The sequence below is a fragment of the Amblyomma mixtum genome, chromosome 2 (assembly GCF_055824585.1).
Source record: "Amblyomma mixtum isolate Tamu chromosome 2, ASM5582458v1, whole genome shotgun sequence".
In the NCBI taxonomy this organism is placed as follows: domain Eukaryota; kingdom Metazoa; phylum Arthropoda; class Arachnida; order Ixodida; family Ixodidae; genus Amblyomma; species Amblyomma mixtum.
In genome coordinates, this window is record NC_143013.1 from 49,225,752 (window position 1) to 49,252,462 (window position 26,711).

Sequence of the window (26,711 nt, forward strand, 5' to 3'; positions counted from 1 at the left end):
TTGTTCAACGGCAGCTAGAAATGTGCTGCAAATAGGTTTAAAAGGACTGCCGGTTTGTTAGAATTGAAGTATACTTCGGACGAATTAATTTCGTATTTACGAAAGTACACTTTTAATACATTGACAAGATGCTAAAAGTGCATACATATACGTTTATCAAGGACTGCCCGTTTTTTAGAATTGAAGTATACTTTGGTTGAATTAATTTCATATTTCCGAAAATACATTTAATACACTGACAAGATGCTAAAACTGCATACATATTTTTTTAACGTATTTGAAAACTGCTCGAAGTATGCTTTAAGTGAGGTATTTTTGGCATATTTTAAGAATATATTTCGAATATCAAGCATGAGATTTCAGGAAAGTATTTCCCACATATTTTTAGTGCATTCATGAATACAAAATATGTTTAAAAAACAATTTAAATAGCCCACCGTATATTCCAAACGAATTAGTTTTTGCTAAGGGTCTCGGATTTCTTTCTGGTAATTACGTTTTTGAAATTGTTTTCTCCCAGGTTTCAGACGACCACTGCAGACCCCTGCCTCCAGTGCGGTTAAGCCACATAAATATGCGCACTAGTGAGAGACACGTGGCTGGAATTCAGGAACAATGACTCACCGTCAAAATAAGCCCTTGCTCATTACAGTTATGCGGCAGCAACGTCAGCGCCAGCGATGCAGTGGAAAACGAGTTGAGCAGCCGTACGACTTTATCACACACTGTCTGCCGGAAATAGAAGGGAGTAATGTTTGGTCCCCTTAAAGGTCTATTTGGTTCACGTCAGTCACACACGAGAGCTTGACTGCACTGATTAGGTTGTTTTTGGTCTCGTAACGACTAAGCGATGTCACGAAGGAAGGAAGAGAAGAAGCAATATAAAGAGTGCTCGGTGGTCTTTTAACTATTCACCTCCAACCAAAAACCCGCAGAACGAACCATGCAGCGCAGCTACTTTCTGGTAATCCTTGGAGTCGTCCTGCAGCTGTCGCTTGCAGAGGCTGATGACGCCAGCGACGTTCCGGACAGCTTCCAGGTAACTTTGGCGGGAGTTAGGGGTGAAATTCGTCTTCTATGAAACTGAGTCCAGTCCTGCCGACTGTTGGCGCATCGGGAGTATTAAGTGATGCGAGTTCGCGGAGGATCCATGTTTCTCGAAAAGCCTTCTTCGAAATGCGGTGCGCACTCAGCCTATTTGAACACGTCGTTGTACTATGCGGCGATTTAGTTTTGTTGATGACTTACTCCCTACGGCAGCCCTCACTATCTGTGCTAGCGCAGTTTTCCGTTTTCAGGATATCTCTCTTTCAGTAGCAAATGAAAAAAAAAACACTGAAATAGCAAAATGAGTTGAAGTAAAGAGAAGAAAAGAAACTCAGATTGCTGGCATAGTAAGTCCTTGTGAGCATAGGCCGTTAGTTTCGTGGCTGTACGTAATGCCCAGCGCTCTGAACGAGGTAGAAAGTTGCTTAGTTGCACAGCACTCTGTTGCTGCTTTCTAAGCCGCAATTATGCATTAAAAAGAGTTCCTTTTTAACAAGTCAGGGGTAACAGCATGTCTACTATTGCCAATGGCAAATGAACGTGTCCCTGACTGGTGAGACGTGCCTGCTGGAGCCAAGGGGCGAGGGAAAGCAAAAGAGAGAATGAAGCTAAAAAGAAGAAAAAAGAACCGTGTTGGTTGTAGTTTCTCCGGCCTTGTCGTCTAGATGGGAAAAACATTTCTGCTGTATGACATCGCTTCTATGGCAGCCTACCTATGCAAAGGGTTGAGAGTGGTACAAAATTAATAGCACCATAGCCCTTCAAACAGCCGCAAGTGGAAATCATTGTCCCCTCTAGTCTTGCATACAGATGTGTATGTTGTTATCCATAACCACCTCAGATCCTCATTGTGCTCTAAGAATGGCCAACAGCAATACTGGTCAACAATCAACAATACTGGGCAAAACATTTTTTAGCGGCAAACCTGTTATGGACGCAATTTTTTTCATATAATATACGATTTCACTACAAGAATGAAAATATGCGCAGATCACCTTAGGGCAGTGTTGAATAATTTTTTTTTCCATTCACGTTTTTGCTATCATCAAAAGAGTTCCCCACTGGTTTTTTTTAGTTTTAACTGTTCGAAGCGATCGATGGAAACATTTTAAAATAAAGATTTTGCTACATACAGAAGAATGAACAATTACCTTCAGTATTTCTGCAAAAGTATTTTACAATTTTCTAGTTTTCAAAATTTTTCTCCAAAATTGATGGACATGAGAAGGGAGCAAGAAATAAGTGCATGAAGTGGTGTCCGTAAAAGCACATTACCTGATCTGTAAAAATTTCTGCATATGCTCATACATGGTACAAAGCTGGCGTCCCAGTTGAAGAACTTCCGATATGCTATGCTTGATAGCGTGAATGAATAGGCGGCGCAGAGGCATGGTATGCCTCTCGTGTGTCGGTTTCACTGAGATGGCATTGCACTGCTGGCATAAGTACCGTAACCTTCTGAAGAAGCGAATGCTGATGGAACTGAAACTCTGCCTAGTGTGCTGCGCAACTCCAGCTAAACAGTGTCATGAGAAGTTTGGGGTTGTGGAAGACAAGGTGAATCTATGTTGGAAAGACAACGTAATGATAGATAGATACAGAGAAGAGGGAAAAGCGGGGATGTTAACCAGAAAGGTTTCCGGTTGGCTACCCTGCACTGGTGAAGGGAATGAGGGGATTAAAGAGGGATGAGAGAAGGAACGGGAAACACAGTCAAAATCTGCCAGCCAAAGCAGCCTCTCGCAAAAAAAAACAAAAACAAAAAACAAAACAGTGCCTTGTAAGCCGTGATGGCTGTCGACTGTTGTGGCCACGGACCGAGGATCTTGGCCTCTGTGAAAGGGCGAGGATCAAGACCGTCCAGAGCACAACGCAGCTTACGCATTTCGTTCACAAAGACAGGGCACTCACGCAGGAAATGACTGATTGCCTCTTCGCAGACACTGTTTACACAAGAACGGCTGTCTGCCATCGCGATCCTGAAAGCATATTGATTTCTGAAGGCAAACCGAGCCATAGACGGCACAGTAATGTTGCTTCACGACGCGCTACATCACATGGAAGACGGAGGCGCAGTCCAGTGTCCAATCACTGAGACGACGGTTTCAGAACTCTCCCGTGTTCCACGCTGAAAGTGTGAGCTCCAGCCTCATCCTAGATCTCAGCAACCACTTCCTATATACCCGATGTCTCAGCTAAATATAACCGAGCTCCTACACTCTAAGCCAAAAAGGACTAAAAGGGGGCGAGAGGTTAGTCACTTTGGGAACCAAATGACTCGCCACAGCCATTAGTCCTTTTCGAGATCAACTGCAAAGGGACCAACTGTTGGTTCCCTAGGAAAGGGGTGGAACTTTCGGTCCCCTAGGACAGGGGTGCAAAAGTTGGTCCCCTAGGAAAGGGGTGCGACAGTCAGTCCCCGCAGCAGCCGTTTAAAGGAAAAATGTAAACTATGTGGTTTTCGTTAAATTACAGCGCAATTCAGAGTGCGATAGTAAGGGCTGAAACACTTCTTACTCCTAACAACAAGAATGGGAACAGAAACAAGAAAAATACCAGGATTCGAACTCACGACCTTTGAATTGGGAACCCAGCGCGAATATGACCAGACCACCACAGCAGACGGTTCGGGGGCAGAAAATAATCCCCTTATATACAAAGCACACACATTGCTTGGGTTTAATGCTCGCAGTTTAATGAAACTTATTGCTTTTCCGAGGTTGTTGTCATATGAGTTTGCAACAAGCTAAGCTAAGGCTTAAAGTATACGCACAGCGGTTTGTATCACGTTTTTGGACACAAGAGACACAAACGACTCATAGCTTGAGTCGCTTTGAGACGTTAAACCCCAATAAACCCAAACCAACCTTCCTAACTTCGTAGGTGGGCCTTTGTTCTCTGCCCGTAAAAAATCTGCGCAAACGACACCTTGGTGCCGTGTAGCAAACGCTTAAATTTCCTGTTTTCCAAGGCGATTTATAACTATGAATTGACACTTTTTCCTTATGTGAGAGCTTAACAAAATAACGCAGTTCGTTTTCCTAAAACTGACCATTAAGAGCAAAAATAGTGTAGACTAGGCCACACGACTCTCAAACCCACTGAGTTTGTATTCCTCTCGCCTAGAAGGCCTCGCCATTTTATAAGCATTATACCTTCAGGTGGCACGCCCGGTATAGCTGTTAATTCTTGATCATCAGTCCCGGAATCAGCCTGCGATCATATCCTTCACGCAGTTTAGGCTGCGAAGGACCTCTGGTTCCTGAAAGGACGTAATTGAAAAGTGAACCTGATAGGGACTAATGCGAGGAGATTATCGATAGGCTAGCTTAGATAGGCTACTCTAAATGTTTTCTGGGATTAAATGGAATGTCGCCGGATGCACATGGATTAGGCGGACTGACGTGAAATATTCAGACCAAGGAAAACGGGTGGTATTGTGTTACTGGGTCTGACTGAAAGGAAATAACGTGATGTGGTGTTGCAAATCAGGTAGAAGATTGCTAGTAACGCCGGCGGTACCTTCACAATTAACGGAAGAATTGAAGACATCACATTTCAGCTTACAAAAGATTATAAACTAAAACTGCCGATGCCAATGCAACCAAATTCAGCGATGATTATGGCATTGTCCAAAGACTTACTGTAGGGAAAGGTCGAAACACCATTGAGCAAACCAAAACGAAGGCGTAATGGTCTAATGCTTACAACACTACGTGAGCAGGAAGCAACGCCCTGACGAACACGCGGAGGCGGACAATGACATTTGTTCTGGGTATCGTAGCAATGTGCTATAAGTACAATTTTCAGAAAGGAAAATTGAATAGCCCTGAAAACGTTCTTTGTACAACCTCCAAAATGGAAGGATAGATGGCATAGCCCCAGTGGTGAAACTAAAGATATACAACAAAATTGTTGATCTTTAGTCTTCGAGAAGCGACATAGTCTGACATAACGCGCCACCAACCCTGCTCTACAGACTATACGCTCTCTTTGTGCTTTAGCACTTAAGGTTTTAACGCAGTTCAACCCAGTAAGATGTATGCTCAACTTCAGCTTTGTTTTAGAGGTATGGAATTCTGAAAATGCTAATCTAGCTCAAATAATCATTCATCAATATCTCTAATATACATTCTGCTCTTTCTGCGAACATCAACCGTTTCATTAAAGTTACCCTCATCTATGTACTTTTCTCTCATGCAGATCTTCAGCAAGTTCCCAACCGCCGTTGCAATTTCCGACGTTAACAATGATACTATATTCGAATGCCTGACGGCTCACAGAGCTTCTTTTAACCTAGAACGCAAGACAGGCGAGTATATTTGGCTTCTGGGCGGCCATGACAACACTCCCAAGTAAGTTCTAAAAGGAAGTAAATTACAGGGGAATGGTTTTCTCCATTATTTCTTGTGTTCATCAATGAGAAATAAGTATTTTAAGCATATTTCTATCCGAGAGGTAGTTGCTTAAAAAGTAGAAGAAAAAATGCAAAACGGAAATGAAATCTATGCCCATGCGAGGTGCTTTCCCAACTTAGCTACTGCGGTGGCTGTTAAACCACCTTATTTTGAGTGCATTTATGTTGTCTATAGCTTAACCTTTTAGTTTGCTCGCAAGTGCCACCTTCGCCCATCATGGAGGACGGGGAACGTCCTTTAATATTGTATGTACCGCGTAGGATATAATCATGGTTCAATGAGGGTCAGCCTCATTGTTGTTTAACCCCGTAACAAGCTCATTCCCGCACCCCACGACTGCCTATGTAAGCATTATTTTAAATAACCTTTAAGTGAATTTCAAATTACAAAACGACCTTATTACTGCTCTTCCTTGAGACCATCATTGGTAATAAAATGCTTATGAATTGAATAAATACCTGATGCTCTGTAATGATTTCATAGCATTCGTTAAATGCGCAGCTTGAAGCTCTGATGACAAACACGCTTTACGTTTTCGCGTTACCACACAATGCGAAAGTGTGAAAGACGGCATGAGTAAGAAATGAAAGTACATGCTTTCCAATAAGAAAAACATTTTTTTCGCAAATAGAGATGTGTGTAATGCTCAAGTCAATTTGACGCGCCCCTCCGCGGTGACTCAGTTACGGCGCTTGACTATTGACCCGAAAAACATGGGTTCGATCCCGGCCGCGGCGGCCGAATTTCAATGGAGGCAAAATTGTAGAGGCCCGTGTACTGTGCGATGTCAGTGCACGTTAAAGGATCCCAGGTGGTCGAAATTTCCGGAGCCCTTCACTACGGCGTCCCTCATAGCCTGAGTTTCTTTGGGACATTAAACCCCAATAAACCATACCTAACCAATTTGACGGCCTCGAAAATTGCACTCTGTTTCTCCGTCGACAGTAGGTGTAAGCAGAAGGAGTTAGTAGGCGTAAAGCGTAGCGCATTCTAAACAGACTCATTCAAAGTGGTAGCCGCACTCGTGTATCTACCAAGCCGCTTGATTGATGGAAGTTATAAAGCGCTGCTCTACGAGTTGTGCACCACCCTTGGCGACTGAGGCTGCTCTCACGACGGGGGAGCCATAAGCAGGTTGTCATCAGAGTTTACCACGCGTTTGGCATCGTCGACAGTTTTGATGCTTTGCTTGAAGCTGCATTCAGCTGCTTGTAGTGTTGGTGCTGAGAAGCTCGCACAGCGCTCCTGTTATCTTGTTTACGCGCCTTACTTTTCATGCGGTTTTCTGCGGCATTAGTGACACGTTCGGTTGCCTCCGCAGCCTGCTTGCTGCCGAATGCGGCTATGTAAGCCTCCTGTTGGCGACATGGGCAAGAGTTTTTATCTCTTGACTCATTCTGCTCATATCACCCTCGTTGTTCGAGCGTAACCGCCGCCAACGTTTCGTCATCTGACAAAGATTTTGCGGATATTTATTTATTGAATACTGCGGACATGCTGTATGTCCAAGCAGGAGAGGGAAATACATACAGGAGGGAATAGCAAAACAGGTGCGATAGTACCGAACGATATAAATGCCACAAAATAAGCAACGCAAAAGTACAATTGAAAACGCGGTTACAGTACAGCTACTAAACCAGCAGTGAAAATCAAGAATTATCACAAAGCAACGGAGAGTTCTCCGGTAGAGCATTCCATTGAGAAAGTGTTCTCGGAAAAAAAGAAAACTTGTAGGTATTTGTGCGTGCAAAAATAGGTTTGAGGCTAAGGGCATGCTTATGGCGCGAGGCTCGTGCAGAATCATTAACGATGTAATTTTCAGGTCGGATACCAAGTCGAGAAAAGTATAATGAATGAAGGAAGTTGAGACGGGATTTCTTCCTTCAGTGGTTCTAAGTCTGCGAGTTTCAACATGGCGGAAGGAGAGTCTAGGCGCCTGTAACAGTTGCAAATGAATCGTGCCGCAAGACGTTGCATTCTTTCTAGTTTTTGGATGTCATCTATCGTGTAGGGGTCCCATACAATGCAGGCATATTCGAGACTTGGCCTGACAATAGATTTATATGCCTTCAGTCTTAGGGCACTAGCGCAACCGCTCATCCGAAGCTTCAGAAATCCTAGCTTTTTGCGGGTGGATGAGCGTATATTTTCGATGTGTTTCGTCCATTTGAGCCGTGACGTTATTGTGACAGCCGTGACGTTATTGTGACTATGCAAGTGCTATGCACTAGTTCCGCCTATAGAAATTGGAAGCGCTGAAAAAAAGCGAGATAAAGATGTGGACTACAACGATTATGTATCGAGGAAGTGCTTCGTACCAAGTGAAACACAATGCCAGAGCAAGTTCTGATGCGAAACAGAACATGCCTCTCTTCTCGATTTTTTTCGTGTTTGCCCTTTACTATTCTGGCTGCCTCATTGCGGTATGCAATACTTACACCGCAAAACCGAAATTATAGTAGTGCACCCAGTCCGTCACACTGATGAAACATTTGTTTTTCTTATTGCTTACAGGAAGACAGTGGGCTTCTATATCGCAGAGGGAAGCAGCCCTGATACGTTCTTGTACATGGAGGGCTCGGGTACGACGTTCAAAATTCCACAAGTTTCTGTAGAAAGCTAAAGTGAAACTTTTGTAAATAATAATACCAATAAGTGTTTTGAGCCCAACTCTTAGCATAATGAAATAATGTAGCCAATTTAACTAAACGGTAGTTTTTTGTGTCACTTGCTTTTCGTATTGCAAGTTGATTACTTCATATGATACTCTATATAGCTCCGTTCAAAAACAGCTAAAGTACAAAGCACACTTTCTGTCATAGCTGTGCTTTGCTTTCCAGCACCTGCAGACCCAATACCCGCGTTCCTCAGAGGCGATAGAAACAAATAACAGTAGTACAGAGTGGTATCTGTAGAATTGCTGCGTTTATCATTCGCCTCCACTTGTCTTCAGTGCCAACGAGTCATTGCCATAGCACATAGAATAACTGGCCTATCTCATGGGGATGTATGACTAATTTCCTGGTGAAAATATCGCATGCCACATTTTCATGATAAATAGCTTGCCACAATTTCCTCTTCAATTAAGGTATTCAACGGCGACCAAGCAGTTGATTTCCCTATTTATGCGGCAGCCAAATCCTGTTGTGGCTATAGGCGGTGCCGTCACGAGGTTGTACCAGAAGTAAGGCAACCGTTCATATAAAATTTATATTAACTGACCTACGTCGATTAAATTCGACATGCTTGTAGAGCAACCTTGTCCTTACAAAGTGGCTGCAAAATAGACTCTCCATCACAAGCGATACATTTGGGCCAACTTGCATTTGGCTCCCTGCTGACTATTGGAGACAGCGGTAGCATAGAATGTTTTCCCACGGGATTGTTGTCTTCAATACTGGCATTCTTTATTTATATTTATTAATCCTTATAAGCACATTGCTCTTGTCCATGTAGATGTCATCTCCGTAAACACTCAGTAGCTTTCTTTGTATGTAGGACAGCCTCCATTCTTCTTTCATCAGAAACTCCATGACGCCCGTTGCCCATCCTTTTTATCCGCGCGGGGCTCTTACGACGGCTTTCCTGCACTCGGGGAAATTGTGCTACCAACGAAGACGAAAATTAGAGATCATTTTCGAGCCTGCCAAGAGAGCAAAGGTGTATCTTTAATTCGTCAAGCGTGTTTCGTAAGGATAGCCAAGCCCGCTGTGAAGCATGTTCAGAAATCTCATTTGCATCCAAGCGATATTATTTGGGCTGTGAAGTGAAGTGCATCTTCTAACTCCTACTGAGAGCACACATTCACGCCATTTCTTTTGCTTATAGACGACGCCCCACCAGAAGTTGGAAAGTTTCTCTACTCGGACTATGAAAACTGTGCCATCCTCTACATGCCTTATCTAGGAGGCCGTGAGTATACAGAAAACGAGCAATGAATAGAATATAGACTTCAAAGCTTTATTATTAGATTTGCTCACGGATAACTCCCGGCGAGCTCAGCTGACGGCAGCATCCAGCGGAGCCCTGGAATAGGGGCAACCGACAGTTGCGGATGGACTCATCTGACCACATAAAGAAAACACTAGTGCTAGAGCCAAATAAAATTATCTTATCCTATCCCACAGTTATCGCAAAAAAACTTTACCTCTCCGAGAATCCATAGTGCACTGCACAAAATACGTCTTGCTTTTTGAACGTGTGAAATACTGATACTAGGAATTTATTTTACAATCAAATGGTCTGTGCTTTAAGACGAATGCTCCGGTTTTTAGATGGTTTCCACCAATAGCGCACCGGGTGTTCCTTGGCGAAGACGTAACTTACAGTTCAGCAATGGCTTCAATTTTGAAGCCATTATCTGTAATGAGGAATTTTTGTAATCTTTGCTTTACTTCAATTTGCGCTGCAAGCCAAGCTGGTAGCTGTGCTGATTCATTGTTCTTGTCAGTTTCAGTAGTAAACTCCGGGAAGGCGCATTGTAGGGATTGCTAAACACTTAAAATCGAGCTGACTTGAATATACGGGAGGAAAATGGAGATCAATAAAACATGTTGCTGGTCTAGTTGGTAATTCATACTTGGTGGGAAGACAGCGCAAAAAACGACAACCACCGGGGAGGACAAGACACAAAAGAACGCTTACATCGAAAGAAGGGCCCACTGTACTAGAAATGAACTTCAATAAAACATAGTGCTGGGCTTCTTTTGGTTCTTCTTTCTTTTGTGTCTTGTCCTCCCCTGTGGTTGTTGTTTTTTGCGCTGTCTTCCCACCAAGTATGAAAATGGAGACAGAGCGATTCTCTACAAAAAAAAAAAAACGTTTCTAGCTTCCATTATTGAAATGAGGCGACACGATGACTTGTAAATAGCTGACGTGGTTCATTTAAGGAAAATTACTAGGGTGCCTTAATGGTAATGCCTAAAAGAAACAATTATTTTTTGTTTGCGAGTACCTGGCGTTCTGTCAATTAGTGTGCAAAAATTAAGGCTGAACTCCATGTACGCGAAAACTCACGCGAACGCGAACGCGACAGCGGCAAGCGACGAGCGGCACCGTCGCGCGAAGCGAAATACCCGTGTCGCTTGTCGTGTCGCTCGGATCTGCACTCACAGAAAATTTCGCTCGTCGCCCGGAAGTTGCCTACGCGATTAGCCAATAGCAGCTAATCCGGCAGCGTACGTCACTGCCGGTAATTTCGCGCGCTTTCCCGAAAGTGCCTCATTTTGCGTTGGCAAGGCTCTTCGCTTCGCACTACCATGTCACAAGCCCAGGCCTTCAACGAGACTCTCATCGACGCCGTGGAGTGCGAGCGGGTGCTTTGGGACTTGCAGCAGAAGCAATATAAAGCTCGCAACGTGTCGGAAGCGGCGTGGCGCCGAGTAGCCGCAGCCGTCGGTGCGACAGGTGAGTGGTTTTGTAAACAAAGAACTCAGTTGGTGCCATTGACTATACGAAATGCTGACCGTACGCCGAGTGCGGCTTTTCGCAAGTGCTGTGTTTTAGGACGTGGCAAGCTGTGTAACGTCGAGCGATCGTAATCGTTCGCTAGAATATGCGCTCCGCCGGGCAGCAGATTTGCATGCCAAATGCATGATTAATTTCGATACAGGCTTTCACCTGATAGCCAATTTACTGCGATTTTCATGCCTACGCAGTTCCTGAGGTAAAAACCAGGTGGAAAAACCTGCGCGACACGTTCCGGAGGGTATTCAAAGGCCGCATGCAGGCGAGCAAGAGCGGTGCTGGAGCCGAAGACGTCATTGAAGAGACCTCAACCTGGCCTTTCTACGAAAGGCTTCTGTTCCTGCGGGACACAATTCGCAGTAGACCGTAAGTCCATTTGGAGGTTATCATTGCATTTCACTTAAAGGTATGTTGTCATGTGCAGTTTCGCGCCGCCGCGGTGGCTCAGTGGGTATGGCGCTTGGCTGCTGCCCCGAAAGAGACACGGGCTCGATCGCGGCCACTTTAGGACACTGAACCCCCATAAACGAAACCATGTGCGGTTTCGGCAGTCCTCCACGATTTACAGATTTTTTTTCACAGCACAAGAAAACCAAGGCCCAATATTGGTTATTTCTTGTCTGCCATGTTGAAAATTATTGTTGCGAATTATTTGTATTTGCTGCGTTTTAAATAATTCGAGCAGGCCATTGTCTTCAAGTGCATTTATACTTTCAAGGACCTCATTTCCCTGATTTAAACTAGAGGTACTTGCTTATCTTTTATCTTACTGTAGGACCTCGGGCAACGTGGAGGCACTGCCGCACAGCCCTGCGGAACCTGTATATATTGTGCCCCACTGTGATGACACGGCAGAAGAAAGTGCTCAGCTGATATTCGAGCAAATGTATGAGTATGCCTCGCCATCCACTCCTCCAGTCATCCAGTCGCAAAGCTCAGCTCCAGCCCCAAGTGCCACAATTGAGCCTGCACCGGAAACACCCAGCGCAGGTCCACGCAAAAAAAGAAGCAGAACCGATAAGTATGATAAAGAAATTGATGCACTAGGGGAAATATTGCAAAAGAAGCAAGATGCCCTAGACCACTTTGGGGCATTTCTTGTCGAGAAGATGCGGGAAGTGCCAGAAAGCCTGCAGAGTGCGATGCTGATGAAGGTGCTGCAGGATGTAATAGGATTTATACCAGAAAAATGATTTATTTGCTAGAAGCACTACTAGAACTGCTAGAAGCAATATGAGAGGGAACACAGGAGCATAAGGTCTCCGTGCTTCGCAAAGTGAATCATCAGTGTAAGGCGCATGCAAAGTAAGCATGGCCGACTACTCTTCCCAAGCATGACCCTGATGCTACCTGTTCTCGTCTGTTGGGGGGAGAGAGAAACAACTTTATTGCCATAGATTTGTGGGATTTAGGCCAAGCCCACCTGCCCTAAATCCCGCCAATCTATGGCAATAAAGTTGTTTCTCTCTCCCCCAATAGACGAGAAATGGTAGCATCAGGGTCATGCTTGGGAAGAGTAGTCGGCCATGCTTACTTTGCATGTGCCTTACACTGATGATTCTCGTCTTCTGTCCGTCGCAGCACTTTGCGAAGAAAGGAGGACACATGCTCCAATGCTCCCTCTTATATTGCTTCTAGCTGTGCAGTCTTTGCCAAAAGTAACCAGGCTGCACGGTTTGCTTCTCGGTCATCATCATCATCAACCTGACTACGCCCACTGTAGGGCAAAGGCCTCTCCCATGTCTCTCCAATTAACCCTGTCCTCTGCCAGTTGCGGGCACCGTATACCCACAAACTTCTCATCCGCCCACCTAACTTTCTGCCACACCCTGCTACGTTCGCCTTCTCTTGGGATCCAGTTTGTTCCCTCATCCACTCTGCCCGCTTCCGATCTCTTAATGTTACACCTATCATTTTTCTTTCCATAGCTCGCTGCATTGTCCTTAACTTAAGCTGAACCCTCTTTGTTAGCCTCCATGTTTTTGCCCTATAGGTGAGTACTGCTAAGATACAGCTATTGTAGACTTTTCTCTTATATTGGCAAACTGCCATTCATGCCATTCATGATCTGAGAGAACCTGCCATTTGTGCTCCATGCCATTCTTATTCTTCTAGTTATTTCCCTCTCATGATCCGGATCTGCGGTCACTACCTGCCCTAAGTAGACATATTCTCTTACTACTTCCAGCACCTTGCTACCAATTGCAAACTGCTGTTCCCTTGTTAGACTGTTGAACATTACAACGCTATCGTGCCAGTCTTCAAGCTCTAAATCTGTGTATGGTAAGGAGAACCCCTGTCCTCACCTTCCGAGAACTTTTTGGTGTTTAGGGAAGCCATGGGGGCTCTACTATACGCATGAGAAGCAAACCACGCAGCCGCTATATTCTTGAGTTTTATCCAACTATGTGTGATGCTGTGATAATGATGATCCTGCAGTATGTACATTTTTGTGGAATAATCGAGGTTACATTCCTTGCATATCTTTATTGTACAGTCAACTTTAACATTGCAACTGCAGTGATCGTTTTGATTACTCAAATGTCTGCATTTTTGTGAATTAAGGGGTGTCTAAGTGTTCTCATTAGTCTGTGATTAGTGATATCCAACTAGAGTGATACTGTGATAACTCTGAATGCTGCAATTTTACACTTTTGTGCAATAATCAAGGTTACGTTCCTTTATGCTTTTTTATTTTACTGTCAACTTTGACATTGCAACTGCAGTGATCGTTTCGATTACTCAAGTGCCTGCATTTTTGTGAAGTAAGGGGTGTCTAAGTTTTCTCATTACAGTTTGTGATTAGTGATATGAGACTATAGTGATGCTGTGATAACTCTGAACGCAGCATTTTTTACACATTTGTGCAATAATCAAGGTTACGTTCCTTTATACTTTTTTATTTTACTGTCAACTCTGACATTGCAACTGCAGTGATCGTTTCGATTACTGAAGTGCCTGCATTTTTGTGAAGTAAGAGGTGTCTAAGTTTTCTCATTACAGTTTGTGATTAGTGATATCAGACTATAGTGATGCTGTGATAACTCTGAACGCAGCATTTTTTACACATTTGTGCAATAATCAAGGTTACGTTCCTTTATACTTTCTTATTTTACTGTCAACTCTGACATTGCAACTGCAGTGATCGTTTCGATTACTCAAGTGCCTGCATTTTTATGAAGTAAGAGGTGTCTAAGTCTTCTCATTAGTCTGTGATTAGTGATATCCAACTAGAGTGATACTGTGATAACTCTGAATGCTGCAATTTTACACTTTTGTGCAATAATCAAGGTTACGTTCCTTTATGCTTTTTTATTTTACTGTCAACTTTGACATTGCAACTGCAGTGATCGTTTCGATTACTCAAGTGCCTGCATTTTTGTGAAGTAAGGGGTGTCTAAGTTTTTTCATTACAGTTTGTGATTAGTGATATGAGACTATAGTGATGCTGTGATAACTCTGAACGCAGCATTTTTTACACATTTGTGCAATAATCAAGGTTACGTTCCTTTATACTTTTTTATTTTACTGTCAACTCTGACATAGCAACTGCAGTGATCGTTTCGATTACTGAAGTGCCTGCATTTTTGTGAAGTAAGAGGTGTCTAAGTTTTCTCATTACAGTTTGTGATTAGTGATATCAGACTATAGTGATGCTGTGATAACTCTGAACGCAGCATTTTTTACACATTTGTGCAATAATCAAGGTTACGTTCCTTTATGCTTTTTTATTTTACTGTCAACTTTGACATTGCAGCTGCAGTGATCGTTTCGATTACTCAAGTGCCTGCATTTTTGTGAAGTAAGGGGTGTCTAAGTGTTCTCATTAGTCTGTGATTAGTGATATCAGACTAGAGTGATACTGTGATAACTCTGAATGCTGCAACTTTTACACTTTTGTGCAATAAACAAGGTTACGTTCCTTTATACTTTTTTTATTTTACAGTCAGCTTTGCCACTGTACACATTGCAGCTGCAGTGATCGTTTTCAATGCTTACATGTCTGCATTTGTGTGAAATAGAAGGCTTCTTTAAAGTTTCTCATTTTAGTCTGTGAATACAGTGACCAGTCACAATCAGAAAGAGACAGTCTGCTTACAAATTCATTTATTTCTATCAGAAATACGAGGCGAAGCAAAATGCTCCAACAGCAGCTTGGCTAGTCATGGTGTCTAGCAAGTTACTGCTTTCAAATCCCCTGACTACTGAAGTTGGAAGACATAATGGCTGATGATAATTGGCAGAACTGGCTGAAAATTCAAGGCACAATCCACTGCACAGTACATGACAATGCAAAGAATAAAATATGCAGAGCTTTTAGAGTACGAAAATCAAATACCCAAGGACATATTCATAAGAAGTAAACATACATTAATCTGAATGCAGAAGCTCACATGCAAAATAAAAGAAAAGTCTTCAAAGGCAACAAAACAAATTTGAGATATTCACACAAACACGCACTTGAGGCTGCAAATTATTGACACCGAACAGGTTCGCTAAAGAAAAAAGAAAGGCGTGTAGTACAGAGAATGCAGGTGCATGGCACTGGTACCCATCTTCTTCACTGACTTCAGTTACCCTATCACCTTCTCCCTTTTGCCTGTGCAGTACATGAGCACAATCCAGACAATTTTTGAGCCTAGAACAGGATCGCTACCTTCAAGGAATAATGATATGGCCCTCCTGTTGACATCCACCCCTGATAATGTAATAAGTATAAGTCTGATACCTGGCATCAACGATAACGATCTCCTCCACATCACTATTTCATTATCAATGAAAAGGAGACCACCTTCTAGAAAAATAATTGCAGATTATGGCAGATTAAACACTGAAAGCACTAGTGATACCCTTCGCAGTGGCTTAGTGGTTAAGGCACTCATCTACCGAGCCGGAGTACCTGGGTTCGAACCTGCCCGTAGCGGCCACATTTCGATGGAAGCAAAATGTAATAGGCGCCCCTGTGATGTCAGTGCACGTTAAAGATCCCCAGGTGGGCAAATTTATTCCCGAGGCCTCCACTACAGCACCTCTTTCTCTGTTTCTTCTTTCACTCCCCCCTTTATCCCTTCCCTTACGGTGCAATTCGGATGTCCACCGATATATGTGAGACAGTTACTGTGCCATCTCCTTTTCTCAAAACCCATTTTCAAGCATTAATGGCAAAATTTGGAGTGTTCGCCTTACCCCTGCGTCTGAAATCATCGCGAGGATCAGGACGTTGTTTTCGATCCTGGAAGGCAGCAATTTTTGAATTCTTGCCCTGCTGTGGCACCAGCCTAATGAGCCGAGTGGCGGTTAGGCGTTGGTCTCGTCCTGACGCTGCGATGAACTGCCGTACGCCGCTGGTCCTGTGCCCACTGTCGTCACTTGCTGCGACCCGCCGGTGACCGTCGAGTTGTCGACGCGTTTTTATCCTTGACTGGACGCAGTCCCGCGCCGCTGTACTACTGCCGTGGTCCTTGCGTCCTTGCCGCCGTCTCTCCGCAGGTCCTTTCTCGAACGCTGCTGTCGCCTCACAGTCGCCTTTCTCCCTGCCCTCAGTCTTCCTGCGTTCAATCTTCTACCTGCGCCGTCTTCCGATGGCCGCAGGATCCTGTCGACGGCGCCAGTAAAGTTTCAGGTTCTTCTATACTCCTTGCACCAGGGGTGCCCCGTCAGAGACGGTTTGTTTCAACTAGAAGACTGAAGCTTCTTTCTTCGCACCAGGGGTGCCCCGTCAGAGACGGTCTCGCGATGATTTCAGATGCAGGGGTAAGGCGAACACTCCAAATTTTATGTACAGTATTTACAATAGATACAAGTTCAGGCACTAGAGACAAATTAACGGCACAAAGATACAACACAACAAAAAGGTGGATCTGGCTAATACTAGGGGAGGCCCCTACTCGGCGTTGCCGAAGATGCGTAGCATCTCACCTTAGCGCAGAACCCCGCTTCCAGCTCCGGGGCCCGGTTTTAAAGCCCTAAAGGCCCAGCCCACATTTGGTGGCTTCCAATCATGTTACGATGTTCACATGATTGGTTTATCGAGAGCCTGGCCAGCCCTCCAGCTTCCGTAGGGCAAAACGCCCTTTCCACAAACACAAACGCACGGTCGTGCCAGTACGTGCAGAGAACATTCCCTCCACCACAAAATAAAAATAAAACAAACACAAATACACATCCGTGCCAGCACGTGTGCGAATCGGTACCGCGGGTGGGTGGACACCCAAATTTCCCGGCGCGTTCGCAAGCGGCCGCGTTCCGAGAAAGGAGACGCTCTCCGCTTTGAGCGCCCCCAGCCGCGTTCCAATGACCCCGCGTACACTACCGACCCTTTACACTGTGCCATCTCCTTTTCTCAAAACCCATTTTCAAGCATTAATGGCAAACTTGCACAATTTGTCGCAAGTTTCCGAGGTACTTATTTATTTAGCATGGCTAATGCCAAAAGGGATTCGTTTTAGTGAACCTGAAAAACCAATATATTCCTGCAGTTAGTGCCGCCGCGGTGGCTCAGCGGCTATGGTGCTCGGCTGCGAGCCCAAAAGACGCGGGTTCGATCCCGGCCGCGGCGGCTGAATTTCTTTGGAGGAGAAATTCGAGGCCCGTGTACTGTGCGATGTCAGTGCACGTTAAAGAACCCCAGGTGGTCGAAATTTCCGGAGCCCTCCACTACAGCGTCTCTCATAGCCTGAGTCGCTTTGGGACGTTAAACCCCATAAACCATCCTGCAGTTACTGTGCAGTTTGATAATCTAACATTGGCATCCTCATCATCACCTAATGCAAGAAAGGCCGCCGTGGTGGCTCAGTGGTTATGACACTTGGCTGCCGACCCGAAAGACGCGGTTTCAATCCCGGCCGCGGCGATCGAATTTCGATTGAGGCAAAATTCTAGAGGCTCGCATACTGTGCGATGTCGGAGCACGTTGAAGAACCCCAGGTGGTCGAAATTATGAGAGGGAAACGAGCAACTACAATTGGCGGTCTGTACTCAATGCACACATGGTTGAGCAATATGCGCTGTCGGGCTAGTTGGTTCATACTCAGATTTCTTTTATGCGCACAGATAGACGACACAATAAGACAAGGTAGACAGGACGCAGCGCACACTTTCAACTATTTTATTCCGGAAAAAGTACATGACATTTATACTAAAAAATAAAAGGATAATCATCAGTGCCACGTGCAAGCCAAAACCCAGGAAAAGCACATAGGAACGGCACAGGTGACTCACCTCTTATGGTTTTCATATATTGTCACAGATGGTGCACTGACACATGAAGTACAGCTTTTCCTTACATGGTAGGCCTCAGCCAATTCTCGCGCAAGCTTGTCATTGCTCCTGCACAAGATGCTGGTGCCTTGGAGCGTTGCATCACAAAGTTTGCCTGCTTTCTGTTTTTCGTCGTTATCTTTTCCACACTCACTGATGTGCGCCGGCAGGTGTGAACCGGTACCGTTCTTCAAAGACAAATTGTGTTCCCTTAAAGGTGCACTGAAGAGGAATCTGAACTCGTCTTTTTGCCGCGGGTTCTCGATCTGCACGTTCCGAGCATTCTTAGAAACTTCGATTTATTGCCCTGTGTTGCTGATTTTAATAATTAAATTGAATTAACGCCCGGGTCCCGCCTTTTTTTAATTCTCCCTCGTATGGTGGGCGGAGTCGACCAACGCGTGGAGTGCCTTTCAGCCAGTCCCGCGGCGGCTTGCCGCTCTGCCATCGACGGAGTAATATGTAGTAGTCCGTAGAAGCAAATAGTCCGCGCGTATTCTTATTTCTGCGGGCTTATTTTGCGGCTATATTATCTGCGAATGAAACTATTTATTCATGGAAACCTAAAAAACAAAATAAAGCGAAAGCAAAGCCTCCACGAAGCTGGCTGCAAGGCACTCCGCGCGTTGGTCGACTCCGCCCACCGTACGAGAGAGAATTGAAAAGAAAAGGCGGGAGCTGGACGTTAATTCGATTTAATTAGGAAAATCAGCCACACAGGGCAATAAATCGAAGTTTCTAAGAATGCTCAGAACGTGTAGATCGAGTTCCCGCGGCAAAAAGACGAGTTCAGATTCCTCTTCAGTGCACCTTTAATCGCTCATTAACACATCGGCCCGACTGCCCAATGTACACCTTCCCACACTTCAATGGAATTTTGTACACTACCCCTTTTTCACACTTCACAAACTTATTAACATGTTTCATTTTGCAATCTGAGTTGAGGCTACCATCTTGCGAAACTAGGCGACACAGTGAAGAAAGTTTCCTCGGGGCTGAGAAAACCACGGGTACCTTAAACTTGTTAGCCACGCGCTTGAGGTTATGAGCCACTTTATGCTGATATGGGATGACCACTGGTTTCACTTCCTTTTTTGCAACTTCAACTATTGTCTGGTTCCTATTCCTTTCTTGTTTGATCTTCTCGAGAAGAGCTTCAGCAACTGAACTCACTACTAGCTGGGGAAAGCCTGCCTGTTTTAGCTTCGCGACCTGATCGTGAAAGCTTTCCTGCGCCATGTGACAACAAGACTTTCTTAGAGATGACTCAAGGCACATCAAAGCGATAGCACGTTTAACAGTTTTCGATTGCTTGGAATCAAAAGGCAACAATTTCTTCTGTGCACGCGGTTGGTACTTCCAGCAAAAGCCTTCGTCCTTAAGGGTTATTTTCAAGTCTAAAAATTGCAAACAGCTGTCATTGGCGAGTTCAAAAGTAAAATCCAATCCTTTGGAGAGTCGTCTAAAATTAGTAAGAATGTCCTCCACGACTTGTGGATAGGTCAAAGTTGATTGTTTCTTCGAAACAATGAAAAAGTCGTCTACATATCTAAAAATCTTTAGCGTGCTACCGTTTTCAAGCGCCTCGGCCAATGATCTGTCCACGCCTGCGAGAAAAAAGTTGCAAAGCACCGGGGCCACGCACGATCCGATACAGATCCCATTTCTTTGTACATAATTATACCCTTTAAAAGAAATAGTGGTGGAACTGAGGTAAAACTCCAGGAGTACAAGGAAGTTGTCAACCGACATACCAGCGCTGTTTTCTCACAGGCGTGGACAGTCGGGCTGATGTGTTAATGAGTGGTTAAGGGAACACAATTTGTCTTTGAAGAACAGTACCGCTTCGCACCGGCTGGCGCACATCAGTGAGTGTGGAAAAGATAACGGCGAAAAACAGAAAGCAGGCAAACTGTGTGAAACAACGCTCCAAGGCACCAGCATCTTGTGCAGGAGCAATGACAAGCTTGCGCGAGAATTGGCTGAGGCCTACCATGTAAGGAAAAGCTGTACTTCATGTGTCAGTGCACCATCTGTGACAATATATGATAACCATAAGAGGTGAGTCACCTGTGCCCTTCCTATGCGCTTTTCCCGGGTTTTGGCTTGCACGTGGCACTGATGATTATCCTTTTATGTTTTAGTATAAATGTCATGTACTTTTTCCGGAATAAAACAGCTGAAAGTGTGCGCTGCGTCCTGTCTACCGTGTGTTATGGTGTCGTCTATCTGTGCGCATAAAAGAAATCTGAACATGGTTGAGCCACTGCCCAAACCTTACGGCGTGCTCACACCAGGCAGGCTCCACTGCCAGTGGACTTGCCCTTCAGCACTAAAAAAATCCAAAAATGTGCTTCGCACAACAGTGGCATTCTGTGCACAATTGCGTGCCCTCGTCCTCTGCAGTTGGAACATTGCAGGGCTAGACGCTGCCTCTCGCCAGGAGCCCTCCCGAACATTTCCGAATGTGTCTGTGCAGTCAGCGTAGCCAGGAGGGCAGTAGTGGCTAGCTGAGCTGCTCTGCTTGCAAAGGAAGTTGTGCAGCACGCACGTCGCCTTCACTATGTTGTCGACGTTTTTCGGCTCCAGGTTGATTTGTCGTTCAAAAATGCGCCATCGAGATGTCAGGATGCCAAATGCGTTTTCAACGCATCTTCTGTAAAAGAAACAATCACAATTTTGCTTGCAAAACTGATGTGTGTGTGTCACTCTTTTCACACCAAGCAAAGCCCTTTTGTGACTCAATACACTGTTTCTAGCACTTCTAATATATCGCATGCCTGCAAGTCTATGCCAACTGAGTGACCAGAAACACAGTTAAATTTACTGTTATGTTCTCACTTGAGTGATACATACCGTGCACGGCTGAGGCGGTAGTTGAAGACCACCTCTCTGGCGTCTGTGCGGCTCCCTGGCAGTGGCCTCATGAAATCTGGGCGCAACTGGAAGGCCTCATCGCCAACGAATACATGAGGGCACACCTTCTCTGACTTTGGCAGTTGAGCTGCACGAGGCAGATTAAGCTTGCCCTCATGCAGACGTTGGCCAATGGGGGAATCCTTAAAGATGCCCCCATCACTGAGCCTCCCAGGTGCACCCACGTCGACCAGCCGGAAAAGGTACCTGCTGTCCACAACGGCCAGCAGCACGATGGAATGGGTACCCTGGAAATAAGTGCGAATACAAACACTGGAGGCTGGAGTCCACAGGTGTCACTACAGCGAACAGTACCCAATGCATTGACCTGGCATGTCATCCTACCCTCTACAACGTCCTAATGCTCGCCCTGCACCCACAGCAGTTGGCAACACTCCCCCCCCCCTGTAGTGCTGGAGTGTCATGAACTTTGTTTTTGCAGTGCGTTACAATTATTGTAACCTAGTGGTTTTTGCAAAAAAAGGAAACTGCTTTGCCTCCTCAGAATACACACTTGCAGTCATGCCACACAAAACACCAGTTCAGACCACTCACAAATTCATTGCACTGTAGCATTAAGTTTAGAATTTGGCGTTTCCCACTACTGCACAATTTCTTTCTTTTTTCACACACACTGATTCGGATTATAAAACTTTTATTTCCAACAGTTTCAGGGGCTGTAGGCCTCTTGCCTAAACACACACACAAAAAAAAGCGCAACTGCCTTCCCTCCTCAAGGTTGCAAAACTTCCAAAACAATTATCTTTCTGCCATAACATGATTACACTACTAATTTCCTACTTATCAAGACCACACATTGAAAATATATATTGAAACAGGACAGCGCTTGTCCCGTGTCGACCTTTCTTTGCGTCTGTAGTTTTTTTCCCCTCTTCAATCATTATGACTGTTTATCACCTCGCCCAGCTCAACATTCTGCTATTCGCCTATGCTATCCGTGGTTTCAGCTATTGCAGGCTTCCTTAAAATGCATGTCATAACAAACCCCTAATTTCTCTACCCTTGTCTGTTCAAGCACGTTCTTCATGTCACATTTCCATAACTGATGTTTTCGTAGCTGTTAAGGTCCTGCTTTTTCTTGCACTAGCTCAGTGTGACTGTTTCACAGTCATATGTGGCCCTTTACACAATGCTCGTTGGGCCCTGGCAGCAGTGCAACAAATGGATTACTCTCTTTTTTACATCACAACATACAAATGCTTTGCTTTCATACCTTATAGTTGAAATAAAGGCTTCCAGCATTCTTGGGGCATTTGATTTCAATGTGCTTGCCATCCACAGCTCCCAGGCAGTTAGGGAATTGCCACAGGGTCCAAAAATCTGAAGCAATTTCCTTCCACTCATCCTCTGTTGGAGCCTGCAATACAGACGACTAGTGCTTAATGAAAAACACTGTACCAGAGGGTAGTGTTGACGCACCTTCATGTAAATTGGAGCCAGCACCTCCCAGAGCACCGTGCATGTCAGATGGATTGCCCGTCTGGCTGTTTCAATCCCCACCCTGAACGCCATTGCGGCATCTTTAATCAGCATTCCTGATGAAAGGTACCTGAAAATATGGACAATAACAAGAATTTCATTAAGTTCCAAAACGCACGCACGCACACGCGCGCGCGCTGTGCTACTCTGTGGATTATTACAGCCAAGAAATATCCAGTACAATGTCCCCAGACAAGCGTCGTCTCCTCAGAGCCGCTTGTCGGCCATAAATTCTAAACCGCAGTAGCCACACAGCGTCCCTCCAGAAACAGTATGTACTACGTCCTTACCGCAGCGTCAGGGCGAGGCGCTCGCCAGACGATATCGGCTCTCTGCACAGCCACTCTTTCGTGAGACGACTCTCCACCATTGCGTGCAGGGAGTGAAATGTCTCCGGTGACATCCGATAAAACTTGTGGAACAGCGATGGATCGCCGTCTTGCATTACCTTCATCTGCAAGAATGCATTTGAAGCATATGCAGTTGCGCTGCTTTCATTTCTTCGCCAGGAACAACTTACCGCTGTGAAGAATTCGCTTTCCTCAGCGCGCCGCTTCCAGACTGGCCGCACCCAGCACTTGCGGGCAAGAGCCTGTTTTCTCTTCAAAATCAAACGCAACCGCAGAGCTGCGAGTTTCTGCTGTCGCTCCATTTCGGACGGGGAAAAGCGCGGGGGAAATGCGCGGGAGAAGAGCGCACGGGGAAAAGCGCCAAAACCAAACTCCACAACCGAGTACCGAAAGTTTACGTAAGCGGTCAGTTAAACAGTTTATATTCAATAAAAAAGCTGTACATACATTTTATTTTGCATTTTTTTTGTTCAAAGTTTTAATCCTTGCAAATAATGTGACTCTTTTTATAGGCTCAAACAGGGTTGCGGTGTATTATGTCAGCAACACTGATCGCCGTCGCCATTTCGCGTTCGCCTCTGTTTCGCGTTGTCGCTGCGCATGGAGCTTGGCCGGTGGGCGACGGAGCGACAGCCAGCCGTCGTCGCCGCGCCGCCTCGTCGCGTCGCTTACATTTTCGCGTACATGGAGCTCAGTCTTTATTGCCGAGCCATCACAGACTTCGGTTGTACTTATGACTGCTGTATGTTTAGGCTAAGTTTTTCTGCATAAATTGCGAAGTAGTAATATAATTTACTGCTATTTATGCCCTCGCACACAGACGACAGGTAATCTTTTTTATTTTTCAGAGTGCATCCTTTGGTCCCAGGAGGACAAGACGGATTCTCTGCCTCGAATATGCCTCGACCAGTTCTCAGAACAGTGTGGTTTTGGAGTTCCTCTCTACAGCAAAGAACTTTGCACAGAGGAAGAATTCGTCAATTTTTGATGTGGGTATTGATGGCGCCTGAAGCCAAATCTTATGGAGGTGCTCACGACACATTAAATGCGGAACAACCATGAACCTAGCGAAGGTTCACGTTCTTAATTTTCGCGACGTGAAATAATCCCAGTTCCAAGTATTTCTTTAATGGCGCGTAAGGACCGTGCGAAGAAGCCTATATCTAATGATATTTTATTAGTAAAAATTGCCGGTACCTCTTTCATGACCCTTCAATATATAAAGAACTCAAATACAGTTCGTAAAAGTTGTAAAGTTGTACTTTTATTCCGGTAAATCGTCAAATGTCTTAAAGGGAAACTACTTAGGTTTTAGAAATCATCGAGCTTAAGAGGGTCGAATGTGTGAAACTTGGAGGTAAAGCACGCGAAGTCCTTTTGGGAAGTAGTCGCCGATAGGGAAGTAGTCGCCGATTAAAATCCGGACGCCCTTCAAGCTTCTCCGCAGCGCACAACACCAAGTGGGGGACACATGATGACGTCATCGAAGGTATCGGTATGCATTTCCAACGCGCAAACGCCTGCTTTGAAGGAAAAAGCAACGCCACCGAAGGCAAACCCTGCCGAGAGTTGTTTGGCAGCGTCTAACAGGGTGCGGCTGACGAGAGCGGTAATTTGAAATCATACCTTCCGTGACGTCACGCTGAACTTTCCTGCACACCCCCAGTGCATTGAGCAGAAACGCAAAATTCAATCGTCGATTACGTCACTATTTCAAATGCTGGTGCAAAAACACTTGGCATGCTTTACCTACAGCCTATATAGATTCGAATCCTTGAATATCAAAATATTCTCAAAAAAGTGCAGCAGTTGCCCTTTAAGACAGCGGTCACTTTGGATTGAGGTTTTGTTTGAACAAAATACTACGCTTAAAAATATTTACCTGCTTCTGCCAGCCCAGGAGTGGTGCTGGTAAATGATCGTGTTCTTTCCGAATCCCTGTGTTGTCGATGCATACGGAGTAGAATCTGTGAAACATAATAAAAATTAAGAGTGGATTCTGAGGCCGCATTTTGCAACGATTGATTTCGTTTCCATGCCGCTGGGGTGCGAGGTTAGTTATTACCATAGTAGCAGGCGGTGGCGAAGAAAATGGGGGCAAGCGGTGTGGTTGTGGCGCTGCCACTAACTGCCCTAATGCCTCAGCATCGGTCCGGCGGAGTAAGAGGTATCATCTTCCGACAATTCCTGCCACAGCCACCAAACACTTTCGATCCCAAGATGACATCGCCGCCGGTAAACCGTGCAAATGGTCCGTCCTTCTTTGGCGACAGGAGCTCGAAATTTTCTTCACTGACAATGCTCTGAGTCTATGCGGGGGAACAAAACGCGGCGCAGTACGCATGCATATCTACAGTGGGGTAGTTTAGGCATAGCGAGGTTTAGACCGCAAATTTTAATGCATGACAGCGTTAAAGCTCCCGTTAAGCGGAGAGCCCGGTGGCATGCGAGATGCGGACTGGTAGAAAAGGCTGTGACGTCACGCGCGGAGCAGCGTACTTTAAGAATGCTTAAATCATAACAGAGATTATAAATATAGGGTCACAACATGAGTTAATTACAACTATGATATGCAAAATGCAGTGCCAATGAACTACACTTAAAATAAAACTAAATAAAAAAAATAAAAGGTCGCATCCCGCAACCAATGTACATGCCTTCAAGCCATGAAGACGCATTGGTTGGATATTTTCATTTTCTTTTATTAGTAATACTATGAGCCTTCTTCAGACTCATACAGGAGAGGGTGAAGCAATGTGCACATATGAACAGCATAAATTAAAAACAAGAACAGCAGCACAGCGGTACTGGCGATAACAATAGCAGTCAAGTAACCTGTTTTTCTTGGGCGAAAAAACGATCAAGTTTTGAACAAAAAACATGGGCATTTGCAGCGTTAACAATTTTATTTGTTAACGCATTCCTCGTTTTGATTTCGACATCGGTAAAGGAGGCCTTGTGTGTCTTGCCCTATAGTGCCCGTGGCTGCGGAGTGATGTGCAAAAAAGTCGCCAGGCCACTGAAGGGAGCCATTAACGCTATCACATACGTTTAAGGCGGAAGTAACATCTCTCCTCAATGTTTATTTACAGATGGGTAGAGAAGAAGCCGTCTAATGCATGTACAGCAGCATGACTACCACGGTAACAATACTTCCTTACCCTTGATAAGGACTGCGAAGATCTTCATGGAAACAAGATAGCTGGCAACAGCAATTTGTTCTCAAATTTTTCCTGTTTTTTACTCCTGATATTATTAAACGAGTCACCATTTGTGTCTCTGCTTCAAGATTTATCTGTCGATCTGACTCTGCTCCGAAAACCCCTATAGTCTTTGGAAAGAGAAAGGAAATTACCAAAATGTGAGGTCAGAGCAAGCCAGGAAACTAATAGTTAAATTTATTGTGCATATTATCTCTCGGTAATCCTATCTGTACTTTATTAGTAACCGCGCACTACAAGCCATCCACATAGAAATATCGGCATGAAGTTAAACCACGCTTTAATAAAATTTGCAGCGCCAACAGATGTCACGTCTGCATGTTGCTAAGTAATATCAGAAAATATTCATTCTGAAATAATATTTATAAATTATATATAAAGAATTTTTGCAAGAATAACTTCAACATTTATGTCTTTGTCGGAGATCTTCAATGGTCGATGATATTTCGCTGTCTGCGTAGGAAATTTCAAGGAGCAATAAATATTTCTTCAACATTAAAGACTTGCGATAGCCGTGTCTTCATTCAGTAAGC

General features: G+C 44.8%; 2 protein-coding genes and 1 long non-coding RNA gene across 4 annotated transcripts; 2 read left to right on the forward strand and 1 right to left on the reverse strand.

Moving 5' to 3' along the window:
* The first annotated feature begins 927 nt into the window (after positions 1-927).
* LOC149359275 (uncharacterized) lies at positions 928-26,125 on the forward strand. 2 transcript variants are annotated; one of them, XM_089571560.1, is made up of 6 exons: positions 928-1,039; positions 5,251-5,402; positions 7,980-8,047; positions 9,294-9,377; positions 23,806-23,946; positions 26,050-26,125. In XM_089571560.1, exons 1-5 carry the CDS (start codon positions 944-946, stop codon positions 23,943-23,945), a joined length of 540 nt encoding a protein of 179 aa, XP_089427686.1. In that variant the 5' UTR covers positions 928-943; the 3' UTR covers position 23,946; positions 26,050-26,125. The 2 variants fall into 2 exon arrangements, with proteins under 2 accessions (XP_089427686.1, XP_089427687.1); XM_089571561.1 differs by lacking the exon at positions 26,050-26,125 and having other exon boundaries at positions 23,806-24,027.
* Positions 10,387-12,210, forward strand: LOC149359276 (uncharacterized). The gene is made up of 3 exons (XM_089571559.1): positions 10,387-10,871; positions 11,123-11,297; positions 11,707-12,210. Exons 1-3 carry the CDS (start codon positions 10,724-10,726, stop codon positions 12,122-12,124), a joined length of 741 nt encoding a protein of 246 aa, XP_089427685.1. The 5' UTR covers positions 10,387-10,723; the 3' UTR covers positions 12,125-12,210.
* Positions 15,021-18,032, reverse strand: LOC149359277 (uncharacterized). Its single transcript, XR_016288770.1, has 2 exons — positions 16,724-18,032; positions 15,021-16,113 (listed from the first exon to the last, which is right to left on the reverse strand). It is a non-coding gene; the product is annotated as an uncharacterized LOC149359277 (long non-coding RNA).
* Positions 26,126-26,711: the final 586 nt, after the last annotated feature.